The following is a 24809-nucleotide window of genomic DNA, read 5'->3' as shown; positions in this document are numbered from 1 at the left end:
TGTTGAAGGTTATTTAGCAAATGCCAAAATTCCGTAACTATCCTTTAATTAAAGTGGGTGAAATCCTTTTTAGGCATTTAAAGCGAATTGAATTTTCCCTTTTCCTTTTTGGGCATTTAAAGCATGTGACTCCCTTAATGGTTGAAATCAATATTAATACTATCATAAATCGTGAATCATCTACAATAGGCAGCTGTTCGGTGCCTTAAAGTACTCCCTAGCAAACAGCAAAAATTAAATTGATATCTTCAGGCATAAATGGAGGCGATGCCATTCTTTTTGGCTTAAAGCTACCTTTTTAATTAATGGCTAGTAAAGCAGGCTTTAGCATGAAAGGAATGAATTGATCATCGTGTCTCTTCTGCTGTTCCGCTCCCCACTAACCGATGACCTTTTTTTGGCACTTTAAGTTTTCAATCATTAATCTAACACATCATCTCGTGACTTGAAAATGATTCACAGAGACTAATTTTTCAGGAATAATGACTTGAAAACGCCTATAATTTCCCCTAAATCAAATTAATATTAATGCCTGGACAATACCCTAGCAGAAGCATGGTCTCTAGAGTCAACAAAAAAAGAACAATAAAGGTTACCTTTCACAAAGTTATATTCCCATTCATGAAGGAAAGAATCTAATTCCTTACACTAACCATGTATTTATTTAAATATGTGCATTCAGAGAGCTAATATCAATATTTTTGCAATCTTCTTCTTCTCAAGTACTGAAGAATTTCCCCACCAAACTCCCAGAATTGTTTTCATCCAACCTCATCCATCTGAATGGCTAATGTAAGTAACCCAAACACCCCACTCCTGGCTTTGTTTTCTGAACTTCTTTTCTCCTTTTTCTGTGGCCTTGATCATGGAGGTAATGGCTCTTCTGGATTCTGCAATAGGTGGTGGAGTTGAAGGTCGGCTTACACTGCGAGGAATGCATCAAGAAAATCTTGAAGGCCATCAAGAAGATTGAGGGTATTCGCCCAAATCTCCGGTATCCATTTCGCGACTACAGTATTCCAAATTCTGATTTTATATTTTCTTCTTTGGGCTAGCAGATATTGAAACATACAACATTGATACACAACTCAACAAGGTCATAGTGACAGGCAATGTAACCGAGGAAGAAGTCATCAGAGTCCTCCAAAAGATTGGGAAAAGAGCAAGCAATTGGCAGTCAGAGTAAACCAGTTTCGGATCTTAAACGATCATTCCTACAGTTTTTTTGGATCGTGGCCATGGAAACAGAGAAAAAAGGTCACTATTGGGGGAATGGAGCTCCCAAGCACCTGCAGAAACTTGCTTTAAGGCCCTATAAATCTTCATAGAGGAGATTATTATAATTTTTGCCTAGAATATTATATCTATGGAATGTAAAATTGCCTTCGATTAATTCTATTCGATTTTCCTTTTTCTTGTTGTTGGATATCTCGATTTTATACCATTTTCGATTAATTCTATTCGATTTTCCTTTTTCTTGTTGGATATCTCGATTTTATATCTTTTTCCGGAGGATTTTGAACAAATTTTATTTATTAGAAACACATACACAGAACATGACCGCTGTTTTGAAGATCTATTCATCGAGTTAGAGTGATCTCTATGTACACATTCAAAGAGGGAAAAAAAAGCACAAATAAACTCAAACTACCAGGAAACCCTAACTCGCCGGCCTCGAAATCATTGACGCCACAAGCATCGGAGTCGCTCTACCGCGGCTGCTGAATCGGCCTCGGACTCACCTTCACGCTCACTATCTTCGGAGCCTTCTCGAAGTGCCTAGGCGTCACCACCGGATCTCGAGTCTTCCGCCACTTCAACGCCCCCAGCGACACCAACTCCCTCTGATGCTCCTTCTCCTCCTCCGCTTTGCCTGCACAAAGAAGGACAAACTGAATCGAATCGGACGAGGTATCGAGTTGGGACTGAGAGAGTCAATAGATTGGAAAAGCGCTACTTACTTCCGGTGCAGTCGTCGAAGAGAGCGTCGATGTCGGGGAGGGCAGGATCGTCAATATCGTAACAGTAAGGGTCAGTTTCGGGATCTTGGAAGCATTCTTGAAGCCAGTAATCGCGAAACCAGGGAGAGGACTGTACCAGGGCCCACCATTGATCGGAAAAGTCCTCCACCGTCCGATATGCCAACGGAACGAACAAAGGTGCGTTCGGATTCAACGTCGACGATGACGGTGGTGTACGTGAAATTACCTCCATAGCCATTTCGCTAAGAAGCTGAAAAAATATCTCAAGATAGAAGTTTGAGCTGGTTCTGATAACGAAAATGAAACTGGAAATACGTTCTCCCATCGCCGTTTATATAGACAAGGAAGCCAAACAAAAGGACCCTAACTTTAATGAAATTACGTAAATGCCATTTACGTTATCTTAGGAACTTTAATAATCCATTTTTGGTTTATACAAATCCATTATTAATTCTTCAGGGCGTTTTTCACTAAAAATATCTCAAGATAGAAGTCTGAGCTGGTTGTGATAACGAAAATGACACTGCAAATACGTTCTCCCATCGCCGTTTAAATAGACAAGGAAGCCAAACAAAAGGACCCTAACTTTAGTGTAGATTACTTCTTCCTTTTTTCTATTTTTATTCTTAAAACAATTTTTTTAAAATATTTGTAAAACCATAAAATTTATAATTTTTAAAAATTATTATATTAATATTAAAAGATTAAAAAAATCTTTTGGACATGTAAAAAGTGGGAAAGAATGAGGGCAATTTTGGTATCTGAAATGGTTCATCTTCCCGAGTCCCAAGTCATACGGGTATTTTGTCCGTAAATATAACAGTGGCGCCCACAGCCTACCGGCCTATTTCGATGGGAATGAACCTAGGTGCATCTGTACCCGGTTTTCCAAAGCCCAATAATTCCCCTTTTTCGACTCCGCTATTTCCACCCAAGCTGGTCAAACTTTTTCATCCTGATTATTTTATTTTAATGCACGATCTTGATAATAATCAAAGGCTATACTTTTTTTTCGGAAAGCAGTAGAAAAAAAATATATATTATTTTTTTATATTTGATTTTATTAAGAAAAAAATAAATATAATTAAAATTTATACATTTTAAAAAATTTTATCCAATCATATTTTACATTAAATAAAGATTGGACAAAGGTATTAATTTAATAATAAAAGGTAATATTATTATTGATATTTAAAAAAAAAATTGAGTGAGTACAAATAAATAGTATATTTTAAATAATTACTTTTTGGTACTAAAAATTTCCAATTGATTGCTTGAGCTGTTCCGTAACAAGACTCTTGTAGTCACTTGTCTAGTAGCATATTTTCCTTCACTGAATAATTGGTCATAAGTCTAAGAGCAATAATGGTTAGGAAGCATGCGCAATGAAATGAGATAAAGAGATTGATAAGACATTGTACCCAAAGATTACATGTAAAATCAATTGATACTTTCTATAATAAAGTATAATAAAGTAAACTTCCATTGATATCTTTTTTGAAAAAGGGTCTTTTTGATATTATTGCTATTATTATTATTATTATATTACGTAGGAAGGTGCTAGATTCATGGTATAAAGTTTAATTATAAAAATAAAAATGAAAAACGATTTTTAAGTGTAAAACTAATTGTTTTAGAAAATAATTTTGAAAAACAATTTTTAATAACAGTTTTTTAAAATTATCATATGATGTTTTGTAAAATAAAAATATATTTTAAAATATTATTTTTAAATCTTTTTAAAAATAAATTTTATATATGATATTTTATTTTTAATTATTTTATATATTTATATAATTATTTTTAAAACAACACTTGAACAATAATTAAAAAAATTTATCTAAAAATACTCTATTTCCAATTTTTAAAAATAGAAAATAAAAAATAATTTTTTATTGTCATGTTTTATTTTCAAAAAACGGTTATCAAACTGAACCTAAGATTTTAAACTTGACAATCATTTTCTAAATTAACTTTTTATTTTCAAAATAAAAAACAGGCTTAGTAATTTGAAACACAATTTTTCATAATAACATTTTTAATTAATTTTCAATAGTTATTTTAAAAAATAATTATATAAAAATGATAAATGATTAAAAATAAAATACTTTAAATAAAAATTATTTTAAAATATATTTGAAAACAAATAAAATACGTTAATAAAACAATATTTTAAGTTCCAAACATATTTTTATAAAAATTGTTTATTAAAATTATTTTTCAAAATATTTCTCAAACACAACCTTATGTTCCATCACTATTGTAGAAAAAAAAGAATATAATATATATATATATATATATATATATATATATTTTAAATGTGTCTTTTATTTTTAAAAATATTAAATATCTAATTTTATTTCTAATAAAAAAATTAAAAACATATTTGATAATTATAAACCATATGAACATTTAAATCAAAAACGAAAATATTCTTCATTTAAAAAAAAAACTTTGAATGGATAAAAATATCTCTACGGCTCAAACGTGGCTTATAAGTTATAAGCCACAGCTTAAGCCGCTCAGTGGAAAAAGAGATAAGGTAGCAACTGCCACGTGTGGGTGAGGTTTTAATGCAATTGATTTTGTCTTTATCAACAAGACTCATAGATGGTAGGTCACACGTCTTTGATCTCATCCCTTCGATCACGTGGGTGTCAGCTGCAACCCGGCCCCAATAATGGTCGCTTTTGCTTTTTTATTTGCCACGTGGAAAAATCTTTTTCGTTCCTTAGATAGGAATGTAAATTAGGTAGGTAGGGCCCTACGGGGACCGCAGCCTGCCCGAAATTTTCGGGCCAAAGCTGGATGGGCCTGTAATTAAGCCCAACTAGGGCCCGTCCTTCAGGAAAGCTGGTTCAGATCGAGTACTCACTGACTGCGATTTGTTCAGGCCAATCGTCCAAACATCTATAGGGATCAAAGGTATATTCTCCATCTTATCCGTTTCTCGGTGCCTTGTTTTTTTTTATAGATATACAAATATTTGGGATTTTTTTATGTGGTGGTCCTATTCATTTTGTTTAGTTCTCCAAAAAGTTTGGAGTCGTTGTTGGTTTGTGGTTTCGGCAATTTGAGATAAACCTCTGTTTGGTGGCCGAGAAAATAAGGAAAAGGAGAGGTTTTGGACTTCATAGTTGTCTCTTTTTTTTTTTTTGAGCAAATCATAAATAGATTATAATGGTTTTGATTTTTTCTTAAATTCGGTCATATTTGCAGCTTATTTTGTGTAAGATGTGCATTTTTTTTGTGGTCGTCACTTATGCCAGACTTTTTCTGTGTATAACTTTTTGGATGAATGATCTCGTAACATCCCATTAAAAAAGCTGTTTGGCGTTTAGGGTTGTTCCGATTAAAAGGGATAAAATCATCCTCATTCTTCAAATATTTTTAATATTAAAAAATATATATTTTGGAAAAAAATATCTTCATTTAAAAAATAATAATAATTCTTTTTAAAACACATAGGTAAATAATCAATATATTACATATGTAAATAAGCAACAGGTGAAGGATATTCATGTCGAAAACAAATTATTTTTCAAGACAAAAAATGAGGAGATTAGATTTATAAATGTAGAATCTTTTTATCCCTATTAGTCAATTAATTCAGTTATTTAGAGTGATTTGATTAAAAGAAATGATCATCCCCGTTTTGTTAATTTAACTCTGAACGTATTTTTTATTAAAAAAAAATCCTATAAAATACTCATTTTAAATAAAAATATTTTCATTTTTGTTTCAAAAATAAACTTTTTTTGAAGTACACGTGTAAATAATCAATATGTCAAGGGACATTTTTATTTGAAAAAAAATCGTACACCAAATGTTCCCAATTTTATATTTAAAAAATCATTTTGAAAATTTGAGGAGATTTTTCAAACATTAAGATGAACTTCAAACCATTTCCAAAATCATTCTTAAGAGTCTAAAAGTGTGTTTGATAGTAATTTTAGAAAATATTTTTATTATTTTTAATATTTAAATGATAAAAAATTTTAAGTATTAAAAATGTTAAAAACGTTTTCTATAACGCTACCAAATATACTCTAAACTTACTAGAACTTATAATTACGTTAAAAAAAATAATTTGATTTCTTTCTTCCAAGCCAATAAATTTTGTATTTGTAACCATTTTCACTTTTTGTATCCAAAATTTATTTCTATTTTAAAATATGAATATTATTAAATATGTCCATCTAAGCTCTTTATATATCTACCAATTTTTTATTTATTTTTTAAATAAACTTTATGTTTATAATGAATAGAGTAAAATATAAATCTTGGAGATAGGATTATGGAGAAGAAAAGGCTAAGGGAAAAAATATATGGAAAGAGAGCCTAAAAAGCATATTTGAAAATATAATAGACAATTTAAAATATTTGATTTTTAGATTAGATCTTTCATGAATCATTTTTTTTTTTATTAAGCATATTAGTCGTGAAAAACTATCTAAAGTGATGAGGATGAATCTAATTCAAGTCCAAATGAAATCTTTAACAATTTTTTTTTAAAAAAAAATTTAAACTAATAAAAATTTCTAAAACAAATAAATTTAATCATATAGACATTCGATGTTTTTCATTGATTCTTCTTGCATTTATAGTTTTGTTTCATGGGTATGATTAATTAGAAAAATTTATAACAAATGTAAGGGTTCTCTTTTTTATTTTTTATCATTTTGTCTTAGCATACTTAAAGTCTATTTTGATAGTATTTTTAAAAAGCATTTTTAATCTAAAAACTACTTTTGAAGAAAAATTAGACATTTGTAAAATCTAAAAAAACACTTTTGAAAAGTTGAAAAATCACTTATAATGCTTCTCTATAAGCATTTAAAACGTGTTTGATAGTGATTTTAGAAAGTATTTTTAATTTTTCTAATATTTAAAATTTTTTTATGTTTCAAGTATTATAAAAATTAAAAACATTTTTCATAATCACTACTAATTTAAAAACACTTTTAAAGAAGATGTTTCAACTGAAAACATAATTGAAACACTCTAAAACACAATGTTAATTGTATCAATCGATTCTTTGTCCAAAATGAAAAATATAGTCGAAAACAAGAAAACAATTTTATGTAACATTTCGATAGGAGCATAAATTAAACCTAATGAAGCCTAGTTGGATTTCTTGTTTTTAGTTTTAGAGAGATGGTAGAAAATGAAATTAAAGGAATAATTTTTAAATCATAATGTTGGAATGAAAAAATTTTCAAATAGATTTATGCATAAATTGAAATAATCTTGTGTTTGGTGCTTAAAAAATGTGATGATAAAGAAATAAAAATAAAAATAAGAAAAAAGAAAAAAAATGAAATAAAGAGTTAGTCATTCCTAGATTGGTGCATGTCAAAGGAAGAATAAATAATAGATATAATGTCAATAAATTGTTTTTATTTTTATTTAATTAATTTTAATTATATTTTATTTTTAAAATATTTTTTATGGTAAAAAAATATGAAAAAAAATATTTTCTTTACTTTTTTTTTCCTTAATATTTTCGTAAAATCAAATATAGCAAAATATTTTCTTGTAACTTTTGCTTTAAGTCATAGACTGTTTTAGCAAAATTATTCAAAAAGCATTTATTCACCTCTAGAAAAAGCTTTTAGATGTACTTACCTCAATTAGGGATTTCTTCATCCTCAGTGGACAATATGATCTGGACTATCTCCTTTCTGTCAACTGACGAAGCTGTCCTATACAAATCTCCAATCAGTAACCCTCATATTTTAGGGGAAGCTTATCCTCCGAAGGTTGCTTTGGTCAAAGCCCAACCCTCACTTCAAGGACACCACCACCACCACAGGGCTCAACTCTGTCTCTTTCTCTCTGACTCACCATGGCAGTTTCTTCGTCCTCTCCGTTATCAAGAACTCTCAGGATTGGTATAGTGGGATTCGGCCCCTTTGGGCAGTTCCTGGCAAAAACCATGATGAAACAAGGCCATACCCTCACCGCAACTTCTCGGTCAGATCACTCTCAGCTCTGCGCCCGCTTGGGCATCTCATTCTTCAGGTACAATACTCTCACATTTTCTCTGTTAAAGACTTAAAAAAAAAATGCTATTGGAAAGTGCCATTTTCAGCATTTCTTTTTCAGAAAAATACCTTGGGAGTCTTGGCTTCTTTTTTCTTTTTCAATATGTAATAGATGTGGGTGGATTGACAGGGGCATGAATGAATTTATTGAAGCAGAGAATGATGTTATAATGCTATGCACATCTATACTATCTCTAACGGAGGTCCTCGAGTCATTGCCTCTCCACTGTCTTAAGCGGCCGACACTCTTTGCCGACGTCCTATCGGTTAAAGAAGGCCCAAGAGAGGTTCTATTGCAAGTATGTACTTACAACTGAACACCCTGATGTGAAATAGGAAGAAAAGGGGAATTGAGAGACTTTTATTTAGTAGAGAGAATAAAGAAAGATGCCCTTCACAGCCTACACTTTTCAACTCAAGTATAAAATAAGAGAACCCTGTTCATGTTTAAATTGTTATCCCCATACACACATATAATATCTATATCTAACATGTCCATGAAGCTTTTGATTTTGGATCTGGATTGGAATTTCTGTTTGCTAGTCCATTTCTTGGTTTGTAATTGAGTATTTGTCTCCCTACCTCGACCTAGTGGGATAGGGATGGGGAACTTGCCCCTAGTGGGGATTCCTTGTCCCTACCCCGCCTAGTCTAAGACGGAGAATGAAGTGGAGATGGGATAAGAAAATTACAAACGAGGATGGATGGGGGAGGGGAATCCTGGCCCACCCATCCGATTACATCCCAAGTGAGTTGGGAAAGCGCACGAAGTTCACTTGATGGTCATTTTTTAAAATAAGCTAAGCTATTATAGAAATCACATTGTTTGACACTACTGTTTACCCATGTGATACATATATTTGAATTCCATGGGTAAGGTGCTCCCCGAAGAGTCGGATGTGCTTTGCACTCACCCAATGTTTGGACCAGAGAGTGGGAGAGATGGGTGGAATGGTTTAGCTTTCATGTACGAGAGGGTTCGAATAAGAGATGAAGCTACCTGCTCCTCTTTCCTACACATTTTTGAGAGTGAGGTAAGTGTTAGTGTGAGATTTGGAGTTGGTTTGCAACCATTCTCTTCTCAAACTCCTTCCTTTGTTCTTATAATAATAGGTTTGGAAGTGTTTTAGAAAGGAAATTCATGTCTACATATCTACTGGTTGATTCAGGGTTGCAGAATGCTGGAAATGTCCTGTGAAGAACATGATAAACTGGCTGCCAGGAGTCAGTTTCTTACTCACACCATTGGCAGGTAGAAGCTCTTCTTGCCCATCCCTAAATCCCAAATGAGCATGAACTGCTGAAAAACTCGGTTATAGATGAAACTTCGGCTTATCATTCAACAGGATACTGTCAGAAATGGAGATTGAGCCCACACCTATTGACACAAAAGGCTTTCAGACACTTATTCAATTGGTATGCCCAGTCCTTTATACCTTCTCCATTTTGTTTTGCCTTTTTGTATAAAAGGGAGAATCAAATGCACTAAAGTAGCCGCAATACTCATTTATCCTTTGTTTGGTTGTGAAAAACCATGTCTTGGAAACCAAACATAGCATAAATGATAATCAGGAAGGAACACACTAACATATGGTTATTTGCAGAAAGATAGCACAATCAGAGATAGTTTCGATCTGTACAGTGGGTTATTTGTCCATAATAAGTTCGCTAAACAAGAGGTATGACACTGATTCCTCTGTTCTAAGATGACTTTCTGATTTATGAAGGAAATGCTACTGTTTTATGTAGAAATTGACATGAGAAGCTTTGGGTTGACTGATAAATCATGATACAGCTGAACAACCTAGTACTCGCATTTGAGAAGGTCAAACAGAAGCTAGAGGAGATGAACGAGAAGTCGGATCTAAGCATGCAGCCATTATAGAGACGAGCCTCACAGAGAAGATAAATTTGAGGATTATTTGACTGCTTTATTGGTTTGGTACTTCTCCTTTTTCTGGTAGATTATTAGTGTACACCAAAAGTAATGTTAACTAGACCCTCTGAGCTTGAATGCGGCTCATCTCTCCATGTATGGATTCGATTTTTTATTTTAATGGGTCAAAATTCAGAACTGAAAAGCCTGATCTACATGTTAAAACAAAGAATGAGCCTTAAGAAAATGGTTTCAATAACCCTTTGAGGTGCCCAATCCTTTTTGTGAGCTTTAAAGAAAAAATGTAAGACCGCAACGTGGATGAGTTGAATCAGGTTAATGGCTAAATCCAAGCCTAGCCCAACCCAAGCGGGGAAAATTTTAAGACAATAGCAAATAAGAAAAAATAAATTTATATCTTTCTAAAAAACTGAAAAAATATATGATATAATTATAATTTGATATTTTTTTCTTAAAATTTTAAAAAGAAAATGAATATTATTATATAAGAATGTATATTACAAATAGTATAAAGACTTAGGTGGTGCTTGTTTTTTTACTTAATTTTAAATAGAATCTTAATGTTTAATAGTATTAAATATTAGGATTCTATTTAAAATTAAGTAAAAAAACAAGCACCACCTAAGTCTTTATACTATTTGTAATATACATTCTTATATAATAATATTCATTTTCTTTGAAGCCGCGTCCGGGTTGAGAATTAACTTGGCTAAAAGCGAGGTTATTCCAGTAGGGGAGGTGCAAAGGATAGAGGAAATGGCTGTGGAGTTAGGTTGTAGGATGGGGCAGCTTCCGTCTGTGTATTTGGGGCTGCCGCTGGGGGTGCCTAATAAGGCTGCATATGGATGGGATGGGGTAGAAGAGAAAATGAGAAGGAGGCTTGCTCTTTGGAAGAGCCAATATATCTCAAAGGGTGGGAGAATCACTCTAATTAAAAGCACTATGGGTAGTATGCCAGTATACCAGATGTCGTTATTCCGTATGCCCATTTCTGTGGCTAGAAGATTAGAAAAATTGCAAAGAGACTTCTTATGGGGGGGGGGGGGGGGTCTCATGGAGAGGAAAACTCATCTGGTTAAGTGGGATGTGGTGTGTGGGGATAAGGAGAATGGGGGGTTGGGAATAAGGAAGTTTACTATCATGAATAAAGCGCTTCTTGGCAAGTGGACTTGGAGATTCGCTTTGGATAAGGAGGCCCTTTGGAAGCATGTGCTGGAAGCTAAGTATGGTCAGGAGGATTATGGTTGGAGGACCAAAAAGGCTGTGGGTGCGTGTGGTGTGGGGGTGTGGAAGGAGATCTTAAAGGAAGCTGGCTGGTGCTGGGACAAAATGGGGCTCAAGGTGGGGAAAGGTAATAAAATCAGCTTCTGGACTGATGTGTGGTGCGGGGATACAGCGCTGTCCCGTAGGTTCCCGCATCTCTATATCTTGGCAGCCAACAGAAATGCAAAGGTTGAAGACCTGTGGGACCAGAATGTTGGGGAAGGAGGCTGGAATTTGTGTTTTATAAGGGATTTCAATGACTGGGAGGTGGAGTTGGTAGGTGAGTTGCTCCAAGCGTTGAGAGGAGTTAGGATAACTTGGGAGGATGACTCTGTTTTTTGGAAGGGAGGGAGAAGTGGGCAGTTTAGAGTGAAAGATGCGTACAGCTGGCTGGATAGGTCTATGGATGTTAACTTTCCGAAAAACAAGATTTGGGTGGGAAGAGTCCCAACTAAAATCATGTTTTTCACGTGGGAAGCGACTTGGGGAAAGATCTTGACTCTTGATAGGCTCCAAAAAAGAGGTTGGCAGCTCCCGAATAGGTGTTTTTTGTGTGCTTGCGAAGTGGAAAACGTGGATCACTTACTTATTCATTGTACAGTGCCTAGAGAGCTTTGGGATTTAGTGTTGGGCTTAGTTGGGGTCAAGTGGGTGTTCCCTAATACTGTAAAGGAGGTTTTATATAGTTGGGGGGGGGGGGTTCTTTTGTGGGAAAAAAAAAAGAAAAAATTCTGGAATTCCATTCCGTTATTCATTTTTTGGATGGCTTGGAAGGAAATGAATAGATTAGCCTTTAGGGGGGGAGGGGGGGGGGGGGGTCTTAGCAATTCAGAGGTTTAAATATTCTTTTGTTTGTAATATCTGGGATTGGGCTAAATGTAATATGGAAGAGGAGTCGCATTCCCTTTTAGATTTCCTAGAGTGGATTGCCTCCAGTTGAGGGGTGGTTTGTTTTTTGATTTTTTTGTTTGTTTTTGGCCTTTGTTGCCTAGTATACGTCCTGTATACGTTGGGGTTTTTAGCCTCTTTAATGAATTGTGCTTGCTTATCAAAAAAAAAAAAAAAAATAGTATTAAATATTAGGTTGTTTGTTTTTGTAGTATTTTATTTCTATTAAGTATTAAAAAATAAAGAAAAACCAATATGTTTTTTTTCTATTTAGAAAAAACTATATATTTTGGCTTTTTCTATTTAGTAAAAAGCTTATAATAAGTCATGAAAAAGTAAAAAAACAAACAACCTAAATTCTGAAAACAAATATTACTTTCAACAAAAAGCCAAAATAACAAACACCACCTAAGTGCTCGAATTCAATCCAAATTGAATTTGAGTTGAAAAAAATTTAACCAAAGTCCAACCAGAATGTTACAATCACTAGAGTCCAACCCGGAATAATAAAAATGATTGGCCAAGCCCACCTAGAGATCAGATTGAGTTCAGGTTGGCTCGGACCAACCCACACAAGTTGCAACCCAAGTTTAAGTTACAAGTGTCATTCAGAAGAGGTGTGTTTCAAACGAGGGTTGTGCCATTCAATCTATTGTGGGTTAAATTCCCAGCTATATGCTTTTCAAGCATCCCTTACTTCAAACTCATGTAGAATTCAATATAGTTCTCGTGCAGTTGATTAATTCTGCCACTATACACTGAAATGTTTGCCAAAATTTGTAAAAGAATTATATTTGAACAATATAAAATAAGGGCATAGATCGGACCTATATGGCAAACGGGTTGAATCCATTATCCCATCTCTCAGCATCTTTGGCAGAATGATTGACAAACTAGTATGACAAAATGAAGTGTGGCCATCACCTTATTGATTCTTGATTTCATCAATATGGGTCTCTTCTGCGCTGCTGCATTCTAACGCAGCATGATTTGAAGAATCTACTGTTTGGTAGGAGGGTGGCTCGCTCTTTTGAGTCTGCAGCCCCGTAAATCGTGCTAGATCAACCCATTGCTGCAGCATATAAAGAGAGGAAATTAAACCAATATGAAGTGGGAAAACCATTCAACAACATTATTACAGGTAGATATTAAATAACAGTTCCACACGGATAGAAGTACATGTGCGGGGGCAACGACTTGGCTGCTTAATTATGCAATGAAGCAGCCTTTTTTCATGATTTCTCAGGAGTAATGGTATGGATGATAATTACATGATAAATTTTACCAAGGAGAAAAGGAGTTAAAATGGGCAAAAAGAGGGAACTTCAAGAAATTAAAATTGAGCCTAACCTGGGTTCCCCAGTAGGAGTTGATTGTCCGAGCAAAAAAGGATAGCATATTCACAAGTAATGGTTGAGAAGCAAATTGATCAGAAAATCGATGCTCCACTACCCCAGCAATTATCTGTGTTACAATTTGTTTTAACATCAATACCAAACAAATAATAAGACAAAATAAAGCTGAAAAAGATAGTAACAAAGAAAAAAAGAGAAAAAAGGACATCAATTCATGTGGGTTGGTTTCCAAGATATTTTGTACTTAAAAGTATAGTGGCAAATACTCGGTTTGATATCCAACATGTAGCTTTCAAGCTACTATATAGAGATTATAACAAATGAGATTAAACAGTTACCAGCTAGTAATTGAAACAACAATGTTTGAAGCATAATTATGATGATGACAACACTGTCATCAGTTGATGGGGCCAACCTACTGAATCCCCCAAGTTCAAAAATAATTTATGTATCCTAGACATTCAATCTTTCACTTTTTCTAATAGCCAGTCATTGTTTGGCCAGGACCAACAATACAGATAATCTCTTAAGAACGTGTTTAGTGCATGTGTCCCCAAAAGAATGGAAGCCACAACTTCCTAGACACCTTTCATAAAGCTGTCATTACTCTCCACCTATGCCTTATGTGGCCACTACTGAAAAACAAAACAAGAAGAATTTTTTCTATTCAATTTCCATAAATGAGTTCCTGCAACGTTTGTAATAATGCAAACATTATAATTTACAATTTTGAGCTTTACCTGATACCGGAGATTGGCTGATATTCCAAGAAAGCATCCATAGACAAATGCTGTTTTAAATATCGGTGACCTTTTATTTTGCTGATTAACAATTAGTGCTGGATTAAGGATTTTGCGGACTGCATACAAAGTATTTGATGCAGCCACAGCCCCAATGCTAGAAATAAATCCAACACTAGCAAGTTTGACACCACCAAAAAGCACTGAAGCGACTCTATGACTCAGATTCCAGTCCTTCCCAGCAAGATTCTTCTGGAATGCATTGTCTGGAATGGAACCAAGGAGACCCTTTAATGCATCTATGCCATCAGGGGCGTTCATCTCATCAGCATATGAAAGGAATGACAAAGTTGGGGCAGGAAGCCACACAGTAAAAAAATCAACTACTGATCCCCTCAGGGTATCTGTAATAACATAGTCAAGCTCCTCAAAGAAATTTTCTTTGCGCCTCTCATACTGTGCTAAAAGAGTAGTGGTTATTGATATAACTTCTTCTATCGCTAATCTATGCAGGAATTTGGGGTCTGCCAACAATCTCTCCCTGAAACCCTGCATCAAGATGAGCTATCATCAACTTTCTACCTATTTAGAAGTACCCTCCCTATAATCAATTGCTTTTGCCCATAGCATCACAAGATAAACAAGAGAACAGGAAATGTCCCATATGCACAACAGGTTTAACCTTACAGTAAATAAGGTAGAGTGTTCTTAAGCTTGAATACCAAAAAAGGATTTGATCCCCCATAAAACAAGCTTACCTGGAATCGGTGAGTGAGCTCTGAAATAAGAGGATATTGCTCCAGATCAAAGAAGTTCTGTAGTACCTCCGGTGAAACCAGACCTAGATCAAGTCCTTTCTGAAGATCCTGATAAGCATGACACAATACCATCTTCATGAGAAGAATAAAGGAAAATTATGGGGAAGATGAACCATTTATAATTGCATTTATAACATACAAATCCAGCGCTAAACATCCTACTCAACTTGATTCAACTTCAGTTCACATAACGAGATCAAAGGGTCTAAAACTATGCAATAATGCATGAGAAAATAGTTAAAACATAAGAATCCATTGAGTCAAGGGCATAATTAGAAGTCATCCCATCTCCAAAAATACTATTAAGAAAGGCTAACCTGTGGTAGGGCATCCCGCCTCCTGCCAGCTGCATTCATTACTCGGGCAACTTCAGCACGATCGAAGCAATTTCTGCTACAGGGCCTGGCAGCAGAATACCACAAGAAATCGGCAACAGGGACTTCTCCTTCTCTTCGTATATATTGCCTCTCAGGGTCAAGTAATATTACAGTTTGATTCCTTTTTTGCAGCTTCTTTGAAATTCTTGCTGGCAGCCCTGTCCCTCTTGATCCATACATAACATGGCTTGCACCTGTCACCACTACCAGCATACCAGTGGTTCCTCCATCCACCATTTCTTGTAAGATTATCTGGGACATTGTATGGTCCTCAACCACTCTTGCCTGTGCAGATAGATATGAGCTTGGTCCAAAAGGAACAGACTGATTTGGAGAATTCGTGTCTATTGATGATTTGCGTGAGATAGAAGTAAAGCCTGAGATGAAGCCTGAACCGGCTGGAGGAGCATATTTTCTGCGTTCAGCCTTAGAAAGCCCACGAATTCCTTCAGCTTGAACAGTCCTTAGGACCTATTGTTTCAGAATAATCAGGAAGTTTATTTGCTACTATAGCGCTCATGAATAAACTGACAAATTAAAATGACAACAATTAAAAGTAATAGAAAAAGGAAAAAATCAATCCCAAGAGAAGTACAAAGCAAACAGTATCCTTTTGGATATGGATGCATCTTTGCAAAGACCAAGGCCTTATTTAAACACTACTAAAAGTCATATCCAACTTGCTTCCATTTGAATCTAAAGCAAATTGATCATTTTTTTTCCTTTTTCCTGAATTTGTTTCCTTATTGTCTTGTCCTAGGAACTTGGAGAACGTTTTAGACTTGTGTTCACAGATTTACACAAAAATGTACACATACCTCAAGAGGCGTACCACAAGCAACTAACCGAACTCCATTATCTCGACAATAACTTAAAAGAGGCTCATACTCCTGCCAACGCTGAGGTGGCCAATGTGATGCATAAGACTTTAAGGTTTCTCCGTCAATCCTGCCATTTAGTATATGCTTCAATTAAGCAGTGCGGAAATGTAGGAGAGAAAAATGAACAAGAATGAATAGGCTTTATCCAACCTCTAATAATGCATTTAAAAAAAAAAAATCTTTTCATAGAAGGCAGTTCCAAACATAAAATAAAATATAAAACACAGAATGATATATGAATACACTGCAGTATCAGTAACCTACAAAAGCTCAGCTTTACAGGGTTCCTAATTAGTGGAAAGTGTTTATCCTACCTTCTGCACATTGATATCTGATGATTTGAATCAATAAAATAAGGACTTCCCATCACAAGTTACAAACAACGGCAATGGAAAAAAGCACAACAGATAGAATTGAAGAAATGCTGACTTCCTCTCTCAAGGTGCATGCTCTATTTTTCCCCCCTTTTTGATGGGTAATATTTTTTTATCATTATTATTTTCTGGAACCTCTTATATCCCCACCCCAACCCCTTGCTACTTGAGTCAAGCCTCAAGGGATTTCAAGTTGTTTGCTTAACAAATCAAATGTGAATCAACTCCACGCCGAGACACTACTCGTTAGGCGTGGAAGAAAAAAAATAACAAGTTATCCGAATTATTAGTATGGTATTCTTGCGTACTGATTTCATGGTGCAACAACTGATGCTTGCAACTTCAGTGGATACTGAAGATATTTTAGAAACCGAAAAGGGTGGTCAAGTTTCGTCTTGAATTCATTTCATGTATTCCTTTTTTTTTTTTTTTTTTTTGATAGATAAATAAGCATATATATATATATATATATATTAAAAGATGCACCCGAATAGCAACCCAAAGTTTAGAGGACACATACACGAACCACAAAGAGGCTCAACCAAGAAAAGGAGCTACAAAACAAGAAGTGCTACAACAACACCATCCTCAACAAAAGTCCAACCAATCAAAGAAATTTACTAGAGTCGAAGGACCATCCTTTATTAACATCTTAGTTTCCAACCACTAAAAACAAATAGAAGAGGTTTTTAAGCATTTCGAGTGAAAGCTCATCACCATCAAAGGCAAATTTGTTTCTTGCCTTCCAAACTGTCCAAAAGATGCATAAGGGATGTTGCTCTCCATGCCTTCTTACGCCTTTTGCCCACAAATGAACCTTGTCAGCTTAGATGTGTCTCTCTGACCGACAATGAAAGCACCCACGAAACCAAAAAGAGCAAAAAGCAGTTCCCATAGAACCCTTGTCTTTACAAGGTGAACAAGGATGTGGTCAATGAGTTCCTCATCAATTTGACAAAGATAACATCTATTCGCTAAAGACCACTCTCTTCTTTGAACTTGATCCAAGGTTAAGGCTTTTCCTCACATGAATTCATTCATTCCATGTATTCTTGTTTGCTCCTTAAATATATGAATCCAAATAAAATAAGAATAATTAATCTGTTCAAACAAATCCTTGTTGGAAAAAAAAAAAAAAAAAATCAACAGAACGCAGCCTTATCTCAAGTAAAGACAACTTCAAAGATCAGTTCTATTGATATAGAATTTAAGATTGTTCATGGAAGCATTTAGACAAAAATAATCATGTCACACAGAAACCCACCCTGTTATCAAATTTTGAGGCTGAATGTGGCAAGTTAAAAATGTCACTCTATCTGTCTTACATGAGTGCCAGCTATCAACACATGTGGTAAGAAAATTTACTGACTGTCACAGTACATGTGATAAGAGTTTTTCCTTGTTGCAGCAAGCAGTCCTTCTCTTGTAGGCTAGAAAATTAGAGTTTACGATCTTCATTCAAAATGTTCCAGAATAAATCTTGTGTGCAATAATCGTATGGACTTCTCCCCAATGGAACAGTAAAGGCAAAGTCAGTATCACTACTCATTATTGCTCCATGAGATCACATAATCAATTCCTATTTTCCTAGTGAGAAAAAAAATAGTGAACATGTTGAACTACAGCTGTAGATTTAGAATAACAACTATGTTTCTGGAAACATCCCTAATGCTTTCTTAGGAAAAACATTCAAAGCATCCATGTCAAGCCCTTACACAATTCGGGCACATTTGAATCATTGAATTCAGTAAAACATCCTCAAATGTCAAGATGACAGAGCTCAATGACAAAGAGCACGTTAAAAGAACCAGTACAAACCTATAGTCCATGTATTGGTTGAGCGGTTCCTGTAAATTGCAAGGAAATGCCTCCAAAGCCAAAGATAAAGGCCGTTCATTCTCAGCACACCTTTTCCTCAATTTCTTCACAATCTCAAGCTCCAATTCCCTATCATCGCGAATCGGAACTTGCTCCGCTTCGCCCAAATACACAATTCGAGCATTCATCAACTTCTCCCAAACCTTCCGTTTATCTTTGCCGAGGGCCATTGGCTCTCCGATCACCGTCGCGTCGTAAATCCTCGAAACTATCGCCTCCTCCATCTTCTTCTCCGCTGCCGCTGGCACTGTCCCCGATGCCGCCGCCGGCATCACAGCCTCAGTTCCCTCCTCCGCTCTCGCCACCACTGACCGCAACGAATACGCTCCAATCGCCAAGAATGGCGTGACCAACACCTCCCGCCTTGTCCCGACCTCAAACAGACGATCTCGATCGGAGCATGAAGGCTCACGCTTTTCCACCGGACTCCGGCAGCATCTGACTGCCACATCAACACCGCCGCGCTTTCCAGTCGAAATCCGCCGGAAAACATGGTTTCCGGCGAAAAATGCCTTCCGGATGTGATTTCCCTGTAGATCAAAACGACGGCCGCTCGCTGAGCTGACAAACACTGAGCCAGAGCCGAAGCCTCTGTGAGTGTGAGGCTTCATTTCCGGACGGCGAGAGAAAAGTTACCACATGGCAAGCGAAAAAGAGCGGGAGAGAGAAAGATGGGCCAGCCGTGGGCAACCGTGGCCTTCAGCCTTTAATTTCTCTATTTTTGTAAATTGCATAAAAAGTATTTTCCACTTGGAGAAATAAGAATTATCTGATATTTTTCTTTGAACACCGGACTCACCACGTAAGGGTGCAATAAAGAATTATTTTATTTTTTCTGGCCGCAGGAGTTTTGCTATTTTCTGACGTGTCGGATATGCACGAATTTGAGTGGCTAGGAAGGTGAAGGCGAACAAGAGCTTACGTGTCGCGATGGGGTTTTCTAAAATCGTCGCTATTTTTTTATTTCATTGAAATATTGAAAAATAAAAAAATTCAGAAAAAATAAGAATGTTTTCCGGTATTCAAAAATAATTTCCTCGTCATTTACTAAAATAAAATTTGTTTGAGAATAGTGTTTTTGACTTGTTTTTATATTTTAAAACTAATATTTACTTATGCTATAATTAATTTGTCAAATGAAAAAAAAAAAAGCTAAAAATAATTAAAATATATTATAAAAATATAAATATAATTTTTATCTTTCAAAATTTAAATATGATAATAAATATTTTTTCTTTTTTTTATAAAATATAATTTTATAGCTTGTTAGACATGAAAAATTATTCAATTTCTTTATAAAAAGAATAATTAAATATTTGCATATTAGAGTTGTATGATTTCTTTAAGTTAATTTTTATTTATTGAGCATATATTATTTGTTTGTTTTTATTATTTGGTAAAAAAAAACTCTCAAAAGTTATTATTTTAAACCATAAGAATTGTATTTTTATATTTATTTTAAATATAACAATTTATAATAATATTAAAAAAAATCTCCCATGATAACTTTTTGATATCACAATGAGACCCAAAAAAATTGATCCAAAATTACTAAATTATTATTTCAAAATACAACTTTGGAATGTTTTTTCACCTCATTGGGCAAAATGTCAAGCTTTCAAACACTCTTTTAATGCAAAGGTTAAAATTATAATTTCAAACCTATGACTTGTAAAATGATTTTTCAAAATACAAATTTGGATTTTTTTTTCTTTTTTTTTTTTTAATTTTTTCGGATTATCTTATCGAGGCAAAATATCAAGCTTTCGATTAAATCAAACGTTAAAATCATCTTTTCAATACATAGCTTGTGAACACGTTCTTCTACTGAGCCCTCATATGTCAACCTTATAAGACTAAAATATCATCTTGGATCACCTTATCGGGACAAAATGTCAAGCTTTCAAAAGCTATTTTCAATCAAAGGTTAAAATCGACTTTTTTTAACTTATAGTTTGTTCATGAATGCGTTGCTCCACTAAATCTTCATATGTCAACCTCGTAAGGCTAAAAGTATCATCCACAGATCAAAGGCTGATCCTTCTTAAAAAAATCTTATGCTGTCAATTTTTTTTGTATATATTTTTCTAACGAGATTCTTGGAATAAAAATACTAAATTCTTCATTTATCAACATTACAAAGATTAAAAGTACGTTAAATAATAATTTAAAAAAATGTTTTTAAACTTTCTTACACTCGAAAATTTTTATCTTTCAAGTATTAAAAAAATATAAAAATACTTCCTAAAATTATTATCATATGCACACTAAGAGTGTATTTATGAGTGATTTTATAAAACGTTTTTAATATTTCTCATACTTGAATAATAAAAAAATTTAAGTATTAAAAATATTAAAAGCGTTTCATAAAATCATTACCAAACAGACTTTAAAAACGTGTTTGACAATGATTCTAAAAAGTGTTTTTAACATTTTTTAACACTTAAAAATTAAATTACTGTTAAACACACTCTAAATGTGCATTTGAGAGTAATTATAAAAAATGTTTCTAATATTCTTAATACTTTAATGATAAAAATTTTAAGTATTAAAAATATTAAAAATACTTTTTAAAATTATTACCAAATGGACTCTAAATATTATCTACAAAATCAAATATTGATTTTTTTTTTCAATATAAATTTTGTGAATGTCTTATTCTACTAAATTTTTTTGTGTCAACTTTATCATCTACAAATTAAAAGTTAATCCTTCTTCTACTAACTATGAATCAAAGGTTAAATTTATATTTTCAATGTATAACTTGTGAATGTCTTCTTCATCTTCGTTTTCTTAAAAAACGTAGAAAAAAAATCTTATGTGGGCATATTTTTTGTATCCTTTTTTAAACAAGGTTTTTAGAATAACATTAAGATAACTTGTACTAAATTCTTCAAGTGTCAACCCTATAAGAGTAGATATCATCTACACAAAGCTTATACTAATACGTGATTAAAAAATATTAAATGTTTTGGAGATAGAGAAAAAAGATGGTGGCAAAGGCTTGTTTTGAAATGACCCGCTCCCAACCGTGTAGATATTATTTGTTTTATGCCAAAATGGGTTCTCACAGCTTTAAAACGCGTCTACAAGATTAAGAGAAATCCATACTTATATAGCGCTATAAACTTTCCCCCCTATCCGATATGGGATGTCACAAACACCCCTCATGCAGACACAACGTCTTTGTTGTGTCCCACATGATTGCGAGGTCAAATAGACGAATACCCCTGAAGGGCCAAACAAACCCCTACACCGAGGTTGTAAATCGGATCTGATACCATTTGTAATGACCCACTCTCAACCTTGTAGATATTTTCCGCTTTGAACCCAAAGGGGCCCTCACAACTTTAAAATACATTTACAGGGTTAAGAGAAGTCTATAGTTATATAGCGCCATGAACTTTCCCTCCTATTCGATGTGAGATGTCACAAACACCCCCCCATGCAGATACAACATCCTCGTTGTGTCCCATGAGATTGTGGGGTCGAACAAACAAACACCCATTACGGGGCCAAACAAACTCCCACATCGAAGTTGAGGATCGACTTTGATACCATTTGTAACGACCCGCTCCCAACCGTATAGATATTGTCCACTTTAGGCCCATATGGGTCATCACGACTTTAAAACGCGTTTATAAGGTTAAGAGAAGTCCACACTTATACAGTGCTAGGAACTTTTCCCTCGTATTCGATGTGAGATGTCACAAATACCCCCTATGGAGACACAACGTCCTCATTGTGTCTCATGAGATTATGGGGTCAAACATACAAACACCCCATTTAGGTCCAAAACGGACAATATCTATACGGTTAGGAGTGGGTCGTTACAAATGGTATCAGAGTCAATCCTTGACCTCGGTGTGGGGGTTTGTTTGGTTCCATAGAAGGTGTTTATCTGTTTGACCCCGTAATCCCATGGGACACAATGAGGACATTGTGTCTGCATAGGGTGTGTTTGTGACATCCCACATTGGATAGGGAGAAAAGTTCCTAGGCTATATAAATATGGACTTCTCTTAACCTTATAGATGCGTTTTAAAGCTGTAAGGACCTCTTTGGGCCCAAAACGGACAATATGCCCACTCCCAACCATGTAGATATTGTTCGCTTTAGGCCCAAAGGGGCTCTTACGACTTTAAAATATGTCTACAAGGTTAAGAGAAGTCCATACTTATATAGCATTAGGAACTTTCCCCCTTATCCGATGTGGAATGTCACAAACACCTCCCATGCAGACACAATGTCCTCGTTGTGTCCCACAGAATTGCGGGGCTAAATAGACGAACACCCTTAAGGGGCCAAACAAATCCTCATACCGAGGTCGGAAATCGGCTCTGATACCATTTGTAACGACACACTCCCAACTTTGTTGATATTGTCCGCTTTGAACCCAAAGGGCCCCTCACAGTTTTAAAACATGTCTACAGGGTTAAGAAAAGTTCATACTTATATAGCGCTAGGAACTTTCCCCCCTATACGATGTGGGATGTCACAAACACCCCTCATGCAAACACAATGTTCTCATGAGATTACAGGGTCAAACAGACAAACACCCCTTACGGGGCCAAACAAACCCCTACACTAGGGTCGAGGAACGACTCTGATACCATTTATAACGATCTGCTCCCAATTGTGTAAATATTATCCCCTTTAAACCCAAAGGGGCCCTTACGACTTTAAAACACGTCTATGGTGTTAAGAGAAGTCCATACTTATATAGCATCAGAAACTTTCCTCATCTATCCGATGTGGGATGTCACAAACACCCCTCATACAAACACAAATGTCCTCATTGTATCTTATGGGATTACGGGATCAAACAGACAAATACCCCATTTGGGTCTAAAGTGGACAATATCTACACGATTAGGAATGAGTCGTTACATATTTGATTGTAATTTTATAAAGTATTTTTAATCATTTTAGCACTTATAGTTTTTTATTATTCTAAATGTTAAAAAGATTATAAATATTTTCAAAAATTACTACCAAACACACCCTTAATAACTTTAAATGCCAAAATCAATAAATAAATTATTAAGTTTAAGATTGATTTATTAATTTGGTTAAAAATATTTGGTAGAGTTGGCAATAATCTAATAAGTTTATCTTTCAAATTTTACAATTAAAGTATGAAATCAATTATTAAATTTATATTCCTCCTAATAACTTGAGTTCACGCGAAGGTCCTCATAAGTTCATCAATCCATACAAATTTTGTACTTTTTGCATGTCATAGTTGTTGTGTCTTTGAAAAACTCATGGTACATATTCTCTTAGTTATATAGAGTTTTATTAAGCCACATGTAGCGTTTCTAATGGAGAGTCGATAATAGGAAATTATTTTTTATTATAAAATTATTCTCATGTTTTTTAGACACCAATTTCATATTTGATTGTAAGCAAAATTCGTTTTGATTTCATATTTGTGTATAGGCGAGATATCCGAGAGATCTGTGTCTTCAAGAAGACAAATTTTGTGCTAAAGCCTCAAACTCGAATAGTTCATATTATCTTATGTGCAAGTTCTCAATGGTCATTTTAATGATACTATCATTGTTGTAGATTTTTTAATGATGAATTTTCATTTATAAATATCATTATAGGGATGACAATGGGTAGGATCGGGATGAGTTGTCCTTATTTCAATCCTAACCTGTTCCATTTTTTTTTTAAAATGTAATTTTTAATTTTTTAATTACATTAAAAAACATATATATTTTATAAAATAATTAAAATATTATAATTTTTTATAACTTATTTTATTAAAAAGTATTTTTATAATAATAATAATATTATTGTTAAAAATAAAAAAAAATAAATTTAAAATTAAAATAATTTTTAAAATTAATTTTATATATAACTACGACGAGACGGAACAGGATGAGACAAAGTAATATCCAAACCCGTCCTTGAACTAGTCTTGGATTTAAAAAATAAAATCTCAAATTCACATCTTACCATTTATTTAAATTTTAAACTTGTCTTATTAAAGATAGAGTGATGGATACATGAAAAGAATCATCATCCTTAAATATCAAATATATCACAAATAAAATATTCATTCAATAAATACTTGAAACAAACCCGCATTAATCGGCAAATTTGAAAATACATACATTGCAGGCTTATTAAGTATTGAGTGAGACATCCTCTTATTCACATTTTTACTAAATATAGGAAAATCTTAATCGTCTCTTTGGTATGCAAAATGCTTGGCTTAAAAAGATATTAATTGGCCTTTTGGAAAATATATACATAGCAGTTTGATGGAGACATCCTCTTATTCACACTTTTTGCTAA

General features: G+C 34.2%; 3 protein-coding genes across 5 annotated transcripts; 1 reads left to right on the top strand and 2 right to left on the bottom strand.

Annotated features, from left to right (window-relative positions):
* Positions 1–1502: 1502 nt before the first annotated feature.
* Positions 1503–2414, bottom strand: LOC100248433 (protein EARLY RESPONSIVE TO DEHYDRATION 15). Its single transcript, XM_003633387.3, has 2 exons — positions 1962–2414; positions 1503–1873 (listed from the first exon to the last, which is right to left on the bottom strand). The coding sequence occupies exons 1-2, from the start codon at positions 2305–2307 to the stop codon at positions 1710–1712; spliced, it is 510 nt and encodes a 169-aa protein (XP_003633435.2). The 5' UTR covers positions 2308–2414; the 3' UTR covers positions 1503–1709.
* Positions 2415–7638: 5224 nt separating this feature from the next.
* On the top strand, positions 7639–10110 carry LOC100263817 (arogenate dehydrogenase 1, chloroplastic). 3 transcript variants are annotated; one of them, XM_010659906.3, is made up of 7 exons: positions 7639–8006; positions 8160–8328; positions 8908–9063; positions 9199–9281; positions 9376–9445; positions 9634–9708; positions 9779–9875. In XM_010659906.3, exons 1-7 carry the CDS (start codon positions 7831–7833, stop codon positions 9788–9790), a joined length of 741 nt encoding a protein of 246 aa, XP_010658208.1. In that variant the 5' UTR covers positions 7639–7830; the 3' UTR covers positions 9791–9875. The 3 variants fall into 3 exon arrangements, with proteins under 3 accessions (XP_010658208.1, XP_059598116.1, XP_002274031.1); XM_002273995.4 differs by having other exon boundaries at positions 7643–8006; positions 9825–10110; XM_059742133.1 differs by lacking the exon at positions 8908–9063 and having other exon boundaries at positions 7640–8006; positions 9825–10110.
* A 2587-nt stretch (positions 10111–12697) lies between these two features.
* On the bottom strand, positions 12698–19222 carry LOC100253544 (protein RETICULATA-RELATED 5, chloroplastic). The gene is made up of 7 exons (XM_002278195.4): positions 18441–19222; positions 16186–16315; positions 15308–15838; positions 14931–15038; positions 14173–14721; positions 13428–13541; positions 12698–13149 (listed from the first exon to the last, which is right to left on the bottom strand). The coding sequence occupies exons 1-7, from the start codon at positions 19109–19111 to the stop codon at positions 13003–13005; spliced, it is 2250 nt and encodes a 749-aa protein (XP_002278231.1). The 5' UTR covers positions 19112–19222; the 3' UTR covers positions 12698–13002.
* Between the last annotated feature and the right edge of the window lie 5587 nt (positions 19223–24809).

The sequence above is a fragment of the Vitis vinifera genome, chromosome 13 (genome assembly GCF_030704535.1).
Source record: "Vitis vinifera cultivar Pinot Noir 40024 chromosome 13, ASM3070453v1".
Lineage (NCBI taxonomy): Eukaryota > Viridiplantae > Streptophyta > Magnoliopsida > Vitales > Vitaceae > Vitis > Vitis vinifera.
The sequence above is the reverse complement of the archived record's forward strand: the minus strand, read 5'-3'. Positions and strand labels throughout refer to the sequence as shown.

Coding starts and splice junctions, on each gene's coding strand:
- LOC100263817 (XM_002273995.4), top strand. CDS start 7,831: ATGGCAGTTTCTTCGTCCTCTCCGTTATCAAGAACTCTCAGGATTGGT. Junction 8,329..8,907: donor CAAGAGAGGTTCTATTGCAA/GTATGTACTTAC, acceptor TCCATGGGTAAG/GTGCTCCCCGAAGAGTCGGA. Junction 9,064..9,198: donor TACACATTTTTGAGAGTGAG/GTAAGTGTTAGT, acceptor TGGTTGATTCAG/GGTTGCAGAATGCTGGAAAT.
- LOC100253544 (XM_002278195.4), bottom strand. CDS start 19,111: ATGAAGCCTCACACTCACAGAGGCTTCGGCTCTGGCTCAGTGTTTGTC. Junction 15,839..16,185: donor CTTGTGGTACGCCTCTTGAG/GTATGTGTACAT, acceptor CTGAAACAATAG/GTCCTAAGGACTGTTCAAGC. Junction 13,150..13,427: donor ACTCCTACTGGGGAACCCAG/GTTAGGCTCAAT, acceptor TATATGCTGCAG/CAATGGGTTGATCTAGCACG.
- LOC100248433 (XM_003633387.3), bottom strand. CDS start 2,307: ATGGGAGAACGTATTTCCAGTTTCATTTTCGTTATCAGAACCAGCTCA. Junction 1,874..1,961: donor CTTCGACGACTGCACCGGAA/GTAAGTAGCGCT, acceptor TTCTTTGTGCAG/GCAAAGCGGAGGAGGAGAAG.